The 13,988-nt window shown below is 37.9% G+C and overlaps 1 protein-coding gene across 2 annotated transcripts in view; it reads right to left on the reverse strand.

Moving 5' to 3' along the window:
* Window positions 1-627: 627 nt before the first annotated feature.
* The window catches only part of LOC126188025 (N(G),N(G)-dimethylarginine dimethylaminohydrolase 1), a 67,148-nt gene continuing 53,787 nt past the window's right edge, over window positions 628-13,988 (reverse strand). For both annotated transcript variants that reach the window (XM_049929456.1, XM_049929447.1), the window contains exon 6: window positions 628-2,626. In XM_049929456.1, the coding sequence (XP_049785413.1) occupies window positions 2,501-2,626 (126 nt within the window). In that variant the 3' untranslated portion in view covers window positions 628-2,500. The remainder of the gene's footprint in view (window positions 2,627-13,988) is intronic.

Here is a 13,988-nt window from a genome sequence, read left to right on the forward strand (position 1 = left end):
GTGAACTGTAAATGAAGAGAAAATAGGACATTAGGAAACAGCAAAATCACTAAACATAAACATGGGTCACTAACCTCTTCCCATTAAAACCCAGACTGCTCTGTGCATGCGCAAATCTGGCAGCTTAGGTTCGCCAGAAAAATTTTTCTGTGTAGCATGACTGCTTCTTGCTACTGCTGCAGCCACACTTAAAGAATCCAGAAGATGGAGAAGGCATTGCTGTTATGCAATTCAACTGTGCATGTGCACGAGCCCACTGGCAACTACTCAAAACAAACTTAATGTAAACAGTTGTGACGTCATGCTTTTATGAAGTAGTCCATAGTCTTCGTCCTAAATCATTTGACACATTTTGCTGTTTATCACTTCTTACCAGTCAAAATCACAAAAATTTAACTGAAGACTAAAACTACGAAAAATTCCTGGTATTCTAGAAAATTCCCAGGTTTTTCTCGGTTTTCTCCCGGATAAAAAAATTTCTGGGTTTATCCTAAATTTCCCCACAGCATATACACCCTGTTTTACGTCATTATTTGTGTTCTAAATTTAGTCACACATGTTATAAAATATAAGGGTAGAATGGATTGTGTCAGTTTTTATGGTTTAAATGAATAATGTAAACAGTACTTTGGCAATATTATATACAATTTATTATTGCTTTCAGTAGGACACAACATAATGTGCAGATCTTGCATTCAGGTGTAGCCACATATTTTCATTATACAAACTAATCTCAAATATATGGGTGTCATTTTCTGTCATTGTGAGCTCTTCATTGCATTTATAAGTACAGTAGAAAAGCTTGTGACATTGTTTCCAGTGAATTACAGAACATTTTGAATATCAAATATTCAAAGTAACATCATATTTTTGAAATAAATAAATATAAATTTAGACATAAGTTCTGCTACTGTTTTCAGAAACAATCTCTTTGTGTATACTTTCCTTTTTCAATTCTGGGCTTATGAATAAATATTTCCCCAGTGTCCCAAAGTAAAAATTTTGCAAATACACTTAATGTCAAGGTCAAAAATTACCAAACATACAGTGGCACTATTGCATGTACTGCTGTCTCCTTAATAAGTCTCAGTTAATTTGTTCTGGGGAATACCCGCACCTTTTGTAAATTAATTCGCCAATCTTCATGAGTAGAAATTTAATAATACTTAAATGCAGTGTTGCTCGCAAGCTCATGTGAAATGCATCAATGTTGAGAATAATATGAGACTGATGTACATTCACGCAAGAAGCTTAAAGTCATGTTAACAAAATATTCAGCATATCTACTACAAGGTATATATAACCATTAATACCACAATTTAATGGCAGTTTTTGTGGTTACCAGTCTTTTACACATAAAGTAACTTTTTCAAAATATGTAAAGCAGCAGCACAGACCTTAACTGGCAAGAGAGGAGTTGACAATTGTCTTCATTATCACTCCTTGAACATTTAAAAGCAAACATGCACTGGGTACAATAGTTGCTGACAGTAACTACAGAAAGTGTGTTGTCATCTTAAATTGATTCTGCACATTTCTAACAGGCTTAATATACTCTTCTTTGTTATTCTGTCACACAACACTAGTTGATAAACATATCAGATTTCTCTGTACATATTATTTTATCCAAAACAGTCAAGATGTACAAAATCTAAAAGCTACTTTATATCTAACATCACATAAAAGCTGTATCCTAGAGACAAAGAGAGTGGCAGTGTATAATTATGCTTTTGCAACAACTCCATTTCACATTCAGTGTTTGCAATGTATTTAGCAGTAAGCTATGCATAAAGTCATGAGACTGATTCCAGATCTATTCATTGCCACCAATATATGGAATATACAAAAAAAGGTACAGTTAAGGACCACAAAGGAGATTAACTGGTATCGCATTTTAAAACTATATTGTCATATTTTAACTGCATTGTAGCTGCCATCATTTCTATCTGGTGTAAAATATGATTTTCAACCATGTTATTTCTTTCAGTTTCGTCAATAACAGCAAATTCTTTACCATGTACTTCGGAAACAAATGTGCCAAATTATGCCTTATATAATGTAGCACAACATAGGCCTACTACCTATTACACAAGAAAGCAAGTACACACTAAAAGTTGTTTAAAATTAATAATGTATTCTATTCACAGCCATTATTGATTTATACAAGATGGCCATCTTGTTTATATAACAATGGAGTCAGCAGTTAAAGTTTTACTTTATGCTGGGATTTATGAAAAAATATATTGTCAAAATTACATTAACAAATGAAAAAGATATGGAATCATAATATGACTGTCTCATGCTTAGGAATGAGAAATAATCTTCGAGTATCCTCCAAATTCCACAGCAAATGTTGTTCTACAAGTTTTTAATTACATCTCATATTAGACCTCCTGAAGATGATTTTTGTGATAGAACAGTGTGTAGCTTTATACAATGATGCACTGATGAATGAGCAGATTTCATTCTTACAACATGAGCACCTTATGATGGACTTGGTTCACAGATTACGAATGTGCTTCATTCGGCGAAAGAGTAAGCAGCAAGACGATAAACCACTGCCTGCCTTTGCAAGTTCTGACATGCTAAGTGAGCGACGTGGGAAGTCTATACGCTCTGCAAAAACCTAAAAAACAGAATCAGTTTTACAACATTATGCCATGCTTCACGGATGATACTAAATGTAATTAATGTACTGGAAAAGCTGGAACAGATAAGTGGTACAAAATATGAATGATTAATAAAGGAAGGTCCCTGTGCCCATGTGTACTAACATTGACACAATGGGGGCTGAGAAAGGTGGCACAGTGCTAAGACAGGAGGACAGTAGTTTAAATCCATTTCATAAATCCAGATTTAGGTTTCCTGCAAGTTCCCTAATTTTCTTAGGTGAATGCCAAGATTTTCTGTCCTCTCCTTCTCCAATATGAGCTCATGTTCTATCTCTAATGGCCTTGTTATTGGTGGCACATTAAATGCTAATCTTCTTTCTTTCCTTCATTTGATACAAAGGCAACTGCATAGAAGCTATTCATGTGACCAACTCTAGAATGCTTTTCCTGCATTTGGAATCTTAATCAAATAGATTTGGTATCAGATATCACATGAATTCAGTGACCCACTGCTAAGTTTATAACAGGGCGGTATAGCCCATACAGAAGTGTAATAGATGGGCATGGAACTTAAAGGGGAGCTTTTGGAAGACAGGCAACGTTATTCTCATTACACCCTGGTATTTTAGGAAGTTTACTTGAACAATTCTGCAGCCATTATTGTATATCTTGTGTAGGGATAATAAGAAGAGACATACATCTATAGTGAGGAGGTGATAGTGTGTGTGTGTGTGTGTGTGTGTGTAGCCATGCATCATCAAACAGAAAGCAGTTTGCAACATTTACTTACATTAATCGTATCACTGCACTGAAGATGTACAGTTACACAACACTTGTGTTATTTGATATTATTAATAATGTATACCTCAATTAGTTCTAATAATAAATTCATCAGTGGAGTAGTATTTTGCCACCAATAAATACTTTATGCTCATCTTTAACTTAACTTTATCAATAGCTATACTTTTTATGGCTGTTGGCAGTTATTGAAAATGTGTATTCCTGAATAATGGACACCCCTCTGAACCAAAGTAACTGAATATGTCCTAGGCAAATACACAGCTATTTTTCTTTCACTCAATACACAAAAGGAAAAGAACAGAAAATTACTAATGTTGGTATAAAGTATTATGCTTTGTGCAGTATATATGGAAACAGGAAACAGACAGGTAAAAAAGGACATCCTATGGTTAAAATTGGCAACTGCCTAACTTGAACATAATCCTGTACTTCTTATTCCTACCTTTTCCCAAAATATGAGCTCAGTCAAATTGACAGCATCATTGTTGCTCACTAGATGTTTCTGTCTGAATAGATTTACACTTGATTAACAAACCTCCACAAAGCAAAGTTCATGTACTTAGATTGTATACCTATGATATTAAGCACATCCTACTGCTGACATCATTTTTCAAATGCTCTTCATACTGCCAGCCTAATATTTTATCAAGATTGTGAAAAATTAAAATCAAACAAAGAATGAGACTGCAGAATTAACCAAATAAAAGTGAGAAATGAGCCTTGCAGGACAGAAAATAGAATGATATCAGTAGTTCACAAAAGGGACATCTTGTAAGTAGAATGAAGATAAGCAATGAAAACAAAAAAGGTGGGCACTGGTAAGTAGGCTTGAAATTAATGAAACAAAAATCATTTCACTTTCCTTCCATACACAATTTTAGTCCAGGCAACTTTTTAGGATCAATACTTCCCTACATTGTCCATTCGTATGTTTTATCTTATTTACACTTATTTAACAACTTGATTTTATTCTCTTTTCCCACTGATTATCCAGTTCAAAATCCCGCTTTTTTTCAAAATTAGTTATTCCCATTTCTTATTCTCTCCCTCATCAGCAGCTCATTGTCTAGTAGCTAGCATCTGTCTCTAGAACTCAGATTCCCAAATTCGATTCCTGGCCTGGTTGGAGATTTGTTGTCTTGATCTTCATCTATGGCCAAGTTGCTGAAATGGCACCAAATAGAAAAATTTGTTCAAGGTGGCCGAAATACCTTAGACAGGGTCTCCCAGCCAATAATGCCATACAATAATTTTAGTAAATTCTCTCCCTTTCCAAACAGATGCTTATTCAGTATTAATAATTACATCCTTTCTTCCTGCTCATCATATGATTCATGTTGCTCTTCTATTTATTTTCTGCTATATTTGCTACTGTTTTACGCTCTAACATTCTGATTTCTAAGTGCAAACAAAATTCTCGTACAGCTTTCCCTACTATGACGTTTCCTGTAATGTGGAGCCTCCTTCTCTTCTTAGCTTACCATTTCACCTTTTTTCATCTGCTCAGCATGTATTACACTATATTCTCTTTTCCTGCTGTGTAGAACCCACCTACAAACGTACTCTGCCACTATACAATGCATAGCAGAGGGTACTTTGTGCCAATACCAGTAACTTCTTTTTTGTCCTGTTTCCTTTGTACACCGAACAAGGGAAAATTTATTGGTATGAGCTCTAATATACCAGATCTTATTCTCATGACCTCTGTATGAGGTTGCAGATTGTTCAAGTACACCAACACCTAAGTACATCGTCTGCAAATCACTGAAGTGTATGGCAGAGGATACCTAGCATTATATCACATGCAGGGTTTCTTTCACATCAATCACATATGGAGCATGGGAAGAACGACTGCTTAAATATCTTGATGCATGCTGTCTAATCTTGTCTTCCTGGTCGCTATGTGAGTGATATGTAGGTGGGTGAAGTAAATCTTTAGATTCTTCACTTAATACTTATCCTTGAAACTTTGCAAATAGGTTTTCACAGGTTTAATTGATGTTTATCTTCAACTGTCCACCAACTCATATTTTTCAGCCTTCCTGCGAGCCAAACAAACATGCTGCCCTCCTCTGTAAACATTCAATATCCCCTGTAAGTCCTATTCAGTGTGTGTCCCACACATTTGAGCATTATTCTATGATGGAATGCACAAGTTTTTTGTAAGCAATTTCCTATTTATGAACTGAACTCTGCTATCTGCCTCCTGAGTCTATGTGATTATTCCATTTCGTATCCCAACAAATTGTTAGGGCTATGTATTTGAACAAGATGATTGATTCCAATGGTGACTAAAGGATGTTATAGCCACACGACAATATTTCTGTGCATGTTGTAAAGTGCATGATTTTACATATCTGAACATTTAAATCAAGTTGCCAATCCTTCCATCACTTTGAAATCTTCTCATGATCTGACCGCATTTTTGTACAGCTTTTCAGGTAGTACTTCATTATCGATAATTGCATCATCTCCAAATAATTCTGAGGTTCGTATTAATATTGTCTACCAAGTCATTAATATACAACACGAACAGCAAGGATTCCAACACAATTTTGTGGTGCATGCCAGAAGTTCCTTCTGCATCTGTTAATGGCTCATCATTCAAGGTAACATCCTGTATCCTCATCCTCCCTAAGCAGCAGCCCCCAGTCCAGTCATGAATTTCTTTGATACTCCATATGACATTTCTTTTTTTTAATAAACAGTGCTTCTCATAAGTCAAGAAATACTGCCTCCATGTTATTATCTTGATCCATGACTTTCAAGATGTCACGTTAGAGAAGTGCAACATGTGTTTTGTATGAAAAATGTTTTCAAATTCATGTTGGTTGGCATGGAGATCATTCTGTTTGAGATATCTCATCATCTTCAGTTCAGTGTATGTTCTAAGATTCTAGAACAGATAGACATCAGACTAAAGTATTGTGGACCACTTCTGTTATCCTTTTTGTAGCAGGTGTGAGCTATGCTTTCTCCCAATTACTGTGGGCAGCTTTTTATTCAGGGGACCTATGCTACATTATGGTTAAAATTAGAGCTAACTTGAGCTGCATATTCTGTACAGAATCTGACAGCATCCCATCATCCTCATGCCCTGGAGCCTTGTTAAATTGTAGTGATTTTAGCTGTTCCTCCATGCTTCTGACAAATGGTTCAAATGGCTCTGAGCACTATGGGACTTAACGTCTGAGGTCATCAGTCCCCTAGAACTTAGAACTACTTCAACCTAACTAACCTAAGGACATCACACACATCCATGCCCGAGGCAGGATTCGAACCTGCGACCGTAGCAGTCGCGTGGTTCCGGACTGAAACGCCTAGAGCCACTTGACCACTGCGGCTGGCCCATAATTAGGCAGTTGTTTATGAGATAACTGGTAATCACATAAGCAGCTGGCAGAGATCTGTGGGGTAACACTTGCATGTGACAAAAGAATGATATCATAAAAGTTTACTTTGTTATTGTTTAATTAAACAGTGCTACGGCAATATAAGTTTATTTTATTGGTCTTGAATTAAATTAAGATTAAACCGTGATTTTGTTCACACATAATTACCTCGGTAACATAAAGACAGCTACCCTTTACATGTGTACAAAGTACACCACGTGGTCACTCACGTTATGAAAAATGACATGCCTGCTCATGGGTTAATGGAATCTACCTGTTTACCAGCTTCTATTTTTTGCAACACATTGCATATGAATGAACCAGTTCTGTTTCACTCACTCCGTCTTCAGGCCACAAGTGGCCTACCAGGACCATCCGACCGCCGTGTCATCCTCAGAGGAGGATTGCGGATAGGAGGGGCGTGGGATCAGCACACCACTCTCCCAGTCATTATGATGGTATTCTTGACCGAAGCCGCTACTATTCAGTCGAGTAGCTCCTCAATTGGCATCACAAGGCTGAGTGCACCCCGAAAAATGGCAACAGCGCATGGCGGCTGGATGGTCACCCATCCAAGTGCTGGCCACGCCCGACAGCACTTAACTTCGGTGATCTTACGGAACCAGTGTATACACTGCGGGAAGGCCGTTGCCCTAGTTCTGTTTCACACAAAGAGTTTTTTTTCTTTTCTGAACTTATGCTGCTTTTTTAAGAGAAACATATTTTACGCGAGGAATGTCATAAGATTTGGAGTTAAAATATGATCTAAGATTCTACAACACATGGATATTTGCAATACTAGTCTGTAATTCTATGTATCCATTCTTTTACCCATTTTGTAAACACAGGTGACCTGTCATGTGGTACTGTTCACAGCATGTGAGATTCTTGACAAACAGAAATAATCCTTTCAGACTAAGAAAATCTACACTGAAGAGAGAAATAAGCACATCTCAAGTTGTTCGTGTTTCAGTTCTTGACAAAAACATACAGCCAAAATCAAAAGGATCTTTCCTTTGCATCACACTGTAGCTGCTTTCTGTTTTTTGGAACCACTCATTTACATTCACCAGTTATTCATCATTACATTCTATAGAATTATGTCATAAATGAAAAAGATCTGAACACACATAATTACACAGCACATTCAAAATGCTGTCTCTCCAACTCGATTCAGGTTTCTATGATTTCTTTAATCTATTTCAGGAAAATATCAACTTGGTTTCTTAAACAATACCATGGCCGAGAGCCTTCTCCCTCCTTGTTCCATCTGAATTAGGTTCCATTTCCAGTTACCTTCCTGTCATTAAGAAAAACTCGAACCTCCCTTCCTTCTTAGATGATTGTTACATAAATAGTACTGACATTTGTGTCCCTGTTTAAAATGTTAAATGCCCTATGAGTGTATAACTGATCCGTCGTATAACTACATCTACATATATATTCTGCGTGCCACCGTATGGTGTAGGGAAGAGGGTAACTGGTACCGCTACTAGCCATTTCCTTTGCTGTTCCACTTGCAAGTGGACGGAGGGAAAAATGACTGTTCAATACGTCCATACCAGTCCTAACTTCTCTAACCTTGTCTTTATTGTCCTTATGAGAAATGTACCTTGGTGGCAGCACAATCATTCTGCAGTTAGCTGCTAATTCCAGTGTTCTAAATTTTTTATGTAATTTACAAAGGATGTAGTTCACAAAGGATCTCTTTAATACTTGCACAATGATCAAACCTACCAAAAACAGATCTAGCAGCACACCTCTGAATTGCTTTGATGTCTTTTAACCCAAGCTGGTGAAGGTCCCAAACAATCACGCAGTACTCAAGAATTGGCCGCACTAGTTCTGTATGTGGTCTCCCTTATAGATGAGCTACACTTCTTCCAATAAACTGAAGTTGACTTTTCACCTTCCGTACTATCATCCATCTGTGCTTGATCTATTACATACTACTTTGCTATGTTATGCCTTGATATTTAATTGATGTTACTGTGTCAAACGGCATGCTACTAATACTGTATTCAAAAACAGAGGATTGTTTTTCCTACTCATCTTCATTAATTTACATTTTTCTACATTTATGGCTAACTGTCATTCATCACACCAAACAGAAATTCTGTCCAAGTTATCCTGTATTATTCTACATCAACTCAACAAAGCAATTTTCCTTTACAATACAGCACCATCAGTAGATTAACACTCACCCTATCTGTCAATCATTTTATGTATATAGAGAACAAGAGTGGACATATCACATTGCCCTGGGGCACTCCTGACAATACCTGTGTCTCTGAAGACTGTGTATGAGGTTCTATCATTTAAGAAGTCTCCAAGCCACTTGGACCTTCATTAACAATCTGCAGTGGGGTACTATGTCAAACATTTTCCGTAAACCTGGCAATATGGGCCCTGCTTGTTGCCCTTCATCCATGGTTCACAAGGATCATGTAAGAAAAGGACAAGCTGAGTTCTACATGTGTGATGCTTCCTTAAACAGTGCTAACTTGTGGACAGAAGCTTTTCTGTCCCAAGGAAATTTATTATATTTGAACATAATATGTTCAAGAATTCAGCAGCAATCCAATATTACAGATATTAGTCTGTAATTTTGCATGTCTGTTCTTATACCCTTCTTATATATAGGAGTCAATTGTGCTTTTATCCATTCACTTGGGACTTTGCTTTACACGAAACGTTCACGATAAATGCAAGCTAAGTAAGGGGCCAATGCCAGAGTGTACTATCCATAAAACAAATTGGCATTCCATCTGGACCTGGTGCCTTATTTATTTTCAACTCTTTCAGTTGCTTCTCTGTGCCAGGGATGCCTATTACTGTGTCCTCCATAGGGGAGTCCATGCAACAGTCAAATGATGGTATGTCTGTACAATAATCCTGCATAAATGATCATTTAAAATTTCAGCTTTCCTTTTGTTGTCTTCGACTGCTACATCAGACTGGCTCAAAAGTGACTGGATAGAAGCCTTCAATCCCCATAGTGATTCTACACAAGACCAGAATTTTCTCAGTTTCTCAGTAAGATTTTTCACTTAGGTATGATGGTGGAAGCTGTAGTATGCTACCCCCATCGACCTTTTTGTAGATGCAAGAATTTTTACTAATTTTTGCCTGTCAACACTTCCATATTCTTTTTTAACCGACAGAGCAACAATCTCTGCTTCTTCAACATTTCCTGAAATTTTATTTGAACTGTGGTGGGACTTTTCCACCTTCAATCCCCTTAAAAGGCACATAATTCTCCAGAGTAAGATTTTACATGAGTTTAAGCCCATAATAAATGATGTCCATTCCTTGTCTAATTAGAATGCCGACAACAGCTTTTCTGCTCTTTTCAGCGTGAAAACTCTCTTGCTCTTCTTGATGGATTTATTACCTCAACCATTGTCACTAAGATAACATTGTGATCACTGAGCCTTGTCTCTATACTGACACTGTTGATATTGTCAGGCCTGTTTGTAACTACAATGTCTAAAATATTTCCAGTGCATGTGAGTTGTCAAACTAGCTGCTGAAAACATCATGTGCCTATACAGTATACTGTAAGTGTGTACACTGACCACCCTTTCAGCACAGTAAATCTCTACTAGCTTTGACAATGGTGTACAATGAGGACTCACAATCTATTAACAGAGCCCTGCATTCGGCTGAGATAACAAAAACACTTTAGTGTCATAATATTATAAAACCATGGACCAGTCACAGGCCCTATACCTGAAAGACTACTATACAGCTGCCCGAATGTTGTGTCACTTAATTAGAACAGGAACACAAAGCTAGTAATCCTAGCGTACAAGGCACCAATAGGATATGTTTTAAGCTGTGAAACACAAAGAAACACTGTTCTTCACACATCCTCAAGTGTGGCAGAAAATGATGTGAGATATTCAGCAATAAAATCTTTGACCACATACTCAGTCGTGTAAAGACTTTAATACAAAAGAAAAATTATTTCATACACAAACTGAAATCATCTACCTTAAAGTTCCTTCTACTCCATAAAGCAGTTAAATAATTTCTGAATGTGTAATAATATATCCATACATAAAATATAATGCCCCGACTGATTGACTTACTCACTCACTGCCTCATCATTGCCCAACCCAAACCACTAAGGATAGAAACTTGAAATTTGCAGAGGGTGTTGATCTTATGCTGTAGGATTGTTGAAGAAGAGATTTTCTGAGATACCTTACCTTAGGAGATGAAATAGGGGATGAAAGTATGATTGCATGCTTTCGCAGTGATATCTGTTAATAAAACATTCTCGGGTTTCAAGACGCATTAAGTGGTTTACTGCCCACAAGCTTTCAGCAGAGATCTCCTCTGCCATTGTCTAGTGGATGACTGTTGTGTGGTTGTCATTGCCATGCTTATATAGCCATGCTGTTGCTCGTGACGCAATCATCACACTGAAGTAATGGAACGGCTGGCAGTGAGTCATGACCTAAACCACATTGTGCATAAGGGACATGCTTAACAGATGTGATCATGGTCATCCTGTTCCATCAGACTTGCCAAGAACTGTTCCATCAGACTCGCCAAGAACTATCATACACACCCATTGAAGAATGGGAACAAATACCACAGGGTGAGCTCCATAGACTTAATGGAGCATGCTACATAAGAGCAGGCAGTGATAAATGCTCATGGAAGGCATACACTCTATTGAAGCTCTCAAAGCACAATGAAAACAACCCATGATGACAGGACGGATGACTGTTTCCACTTTGTTTTTGACACCTGTTGGGCATTTCAGTTCTTTTTAAGTAAGCAACTGAGGATGTAATGAAGTTTTGTTCTGTACTTAATTGTGAAAGATAAAGATACAATTTGGCAACATACCCATTCCTCAATTATTGCACAACGGAACAAAGCAAATACCCAAAGTCATGTTCCCCTAATTCTCTTGAGCAGTGTACTTAGTATTCATTTTGTGCAATAAATCTTAACTTTTAAATAAAACAAGAAAATTATCGTTTTTACACTGTAATAATGTTAATGTCTGGGTAGTTTGGTGGTCAGCGGAAGTGTTTAAACTCAGAAGAGTGTTCCTGGAACCACTCTAGCCATTCTGGATGTGTGGGAGTCACGTTGTCCTAATGGAATTACCCAAGTCCATCGGACTGCACAATGGACATGAATGGATGCAGATGATCAGACAGGATGCTTATGTACATGTCACCCATCATAATCATATCTAGACATATCAGGGGTCCCATATCACTCTAACTTTACACGCCTCACACCATTACAGAGCCTTCACCAGTTTGATCAGTCCCCTGCTGACATACAGGGTCCATGGATTCATGAGGTTGCCTTCATACCCATACACGTCCACGTCCATCCACTCGATACAATTTGAAACGAGACTCATCCGACCATGAAACATGTTTCCAGTCATCAACAGTCCAATGTAGGCGTCAACACCTATGGGCCCAGGTGAGGGTAAAGCTTTGTGTCATGCAGTCATCAAGGGTACACAAGTGGGCCTTTGGTTTCGAAAGCCCATCTCGATGATGTTTTGTTAAATGATTCACACACTGACACTTGATGATGGCCCAGCATTGAAATATGCACCAATTTGTGGAAGGGCTGCACTTCTACGATGTTGAACAATTCTCTTCAGTCGTCATTGGTCCCGTTCTTGCGGAATCTTTTTCCGACAGCAGTAATATCGGAGATTTGATGTTTCACCGGATTCCTGATATTCATGGTACACTCATGAAATGGTCACATGCAAAGATCCCCACTTCATCACTACCTCGGAGATACTGTGCCCCATCGCTTGTGTACTGACTTTAATACCACATTCAAATTCACCTAAATCTTGATAACCTGTCACTATAGCAGCAGTAACCGATCTAACAACTGCACCAGACACTTGTTGTCTTATATAGGCGTTGCTGATCACAGTGCTGTATACTGTCTGTTTACATATCTCTGTATTTGAATACACATGTCTATAGCAGTTTCTTTGGCACTTCAGTGTATGTTTACACTATTTTCTTTGCCCCATGTAGTTTTGTACACCATGTTATCGTACTTCTTGAATCTACTGATCCACTGATTAGATGCAGAGTAGTTTTTGATTCCAAGCATTCAGCTCAGCATTTTTAGAGTAACTGTCATATTTCATCTTTTCTAAGTTTTGCTCACTGTTACATGCACTTTCCAAAACAAGAGTCTTTGTATTTGATAACAGAGTTCTGCACTGACAATCCCTAGACCCTGTGTTAATGCAACACATGTTCTGAAAACTATATAGAAAAGATAGTTCAGAACACCACTCATGATGGAAATATGTAAGAACTAATGACAACAAATAGACTTGACCTCTTTGAGGACATCCACATCAAAACTGGCATCAGTGACCATGACAAGGTTGTGACAATAATGATTACTAAAGTACAACAGACAACTAAAACCAACAAAGGACAACTAAAACAAGTACAAAAGTGTACATGTTAAGTAAACTGAGTAAAAGAGCAGTAGCATCATTTCTAAATGAGGAACTGAAAGTTTCAGCACAGGATAGGAGCACGTAGAGGGACTATGCACTAGACAGATACACTGATGAGCCAAAATATTATGACCATCTACTTAAAAGCATGTCGGTCCACTTCTGGAACGCAATTCAGCAGTGATTCTGCATGCTATGGATTCGATAAGTACTTGGTAAGTACAGATTTGTGGCACCAGATTTCTGTGCACAGGTCATACGCTTCCTGTAATTTATTGGTGGTTGGTTTGTTGGCACGAAGCTGTCATTCTATTACATTCCAGTTGGGTTTAATTGGATTCAAGTAAGCTGAATTTGATGACCAAGACATCAACATGAGTTAACTATCACGCCCCTCAAACCATTGCAACAGGATTGTGGCATTGTGACACAGACAGTTATCCCTTATAATGTTCACATAGTCCAAAGCTGTCACAGTGCCTTCAATTACTAACACAGGTCCAATGGAAGCCCAGATGAATGCCCCCATAACATAACAGTGCCATCCGTTGCGTGCTGCATGTTTTGAGCAGCTGTTTGCCTGGAGGCCAGCATATCTAGACATGACTATCGACTTGGTTTTGACAATAAACAGGATTCATCCGGCCAGGTGACATGATTCCATTGATCCATGGTCCAATCTCAATGATTCCGTCCCCATTG

The sequence above is a fragment of the Schistocerca cancellata genome, chromosome 1 (assembly GCF_023864275.1).
Source record: "Schistocerca cancellata isolate TAMUIC-IGC-003103 chromosome 1, iqSchCanc2.1, whole genome shotgun sequence".
NCBI classification, from domain to species: domain Eukaryota; kingdom Metazoa; phylum Arthropoda; class Insecta; order Orthoptera; family Acrididae; genus Schistocerca; species Schistocerca cancellata.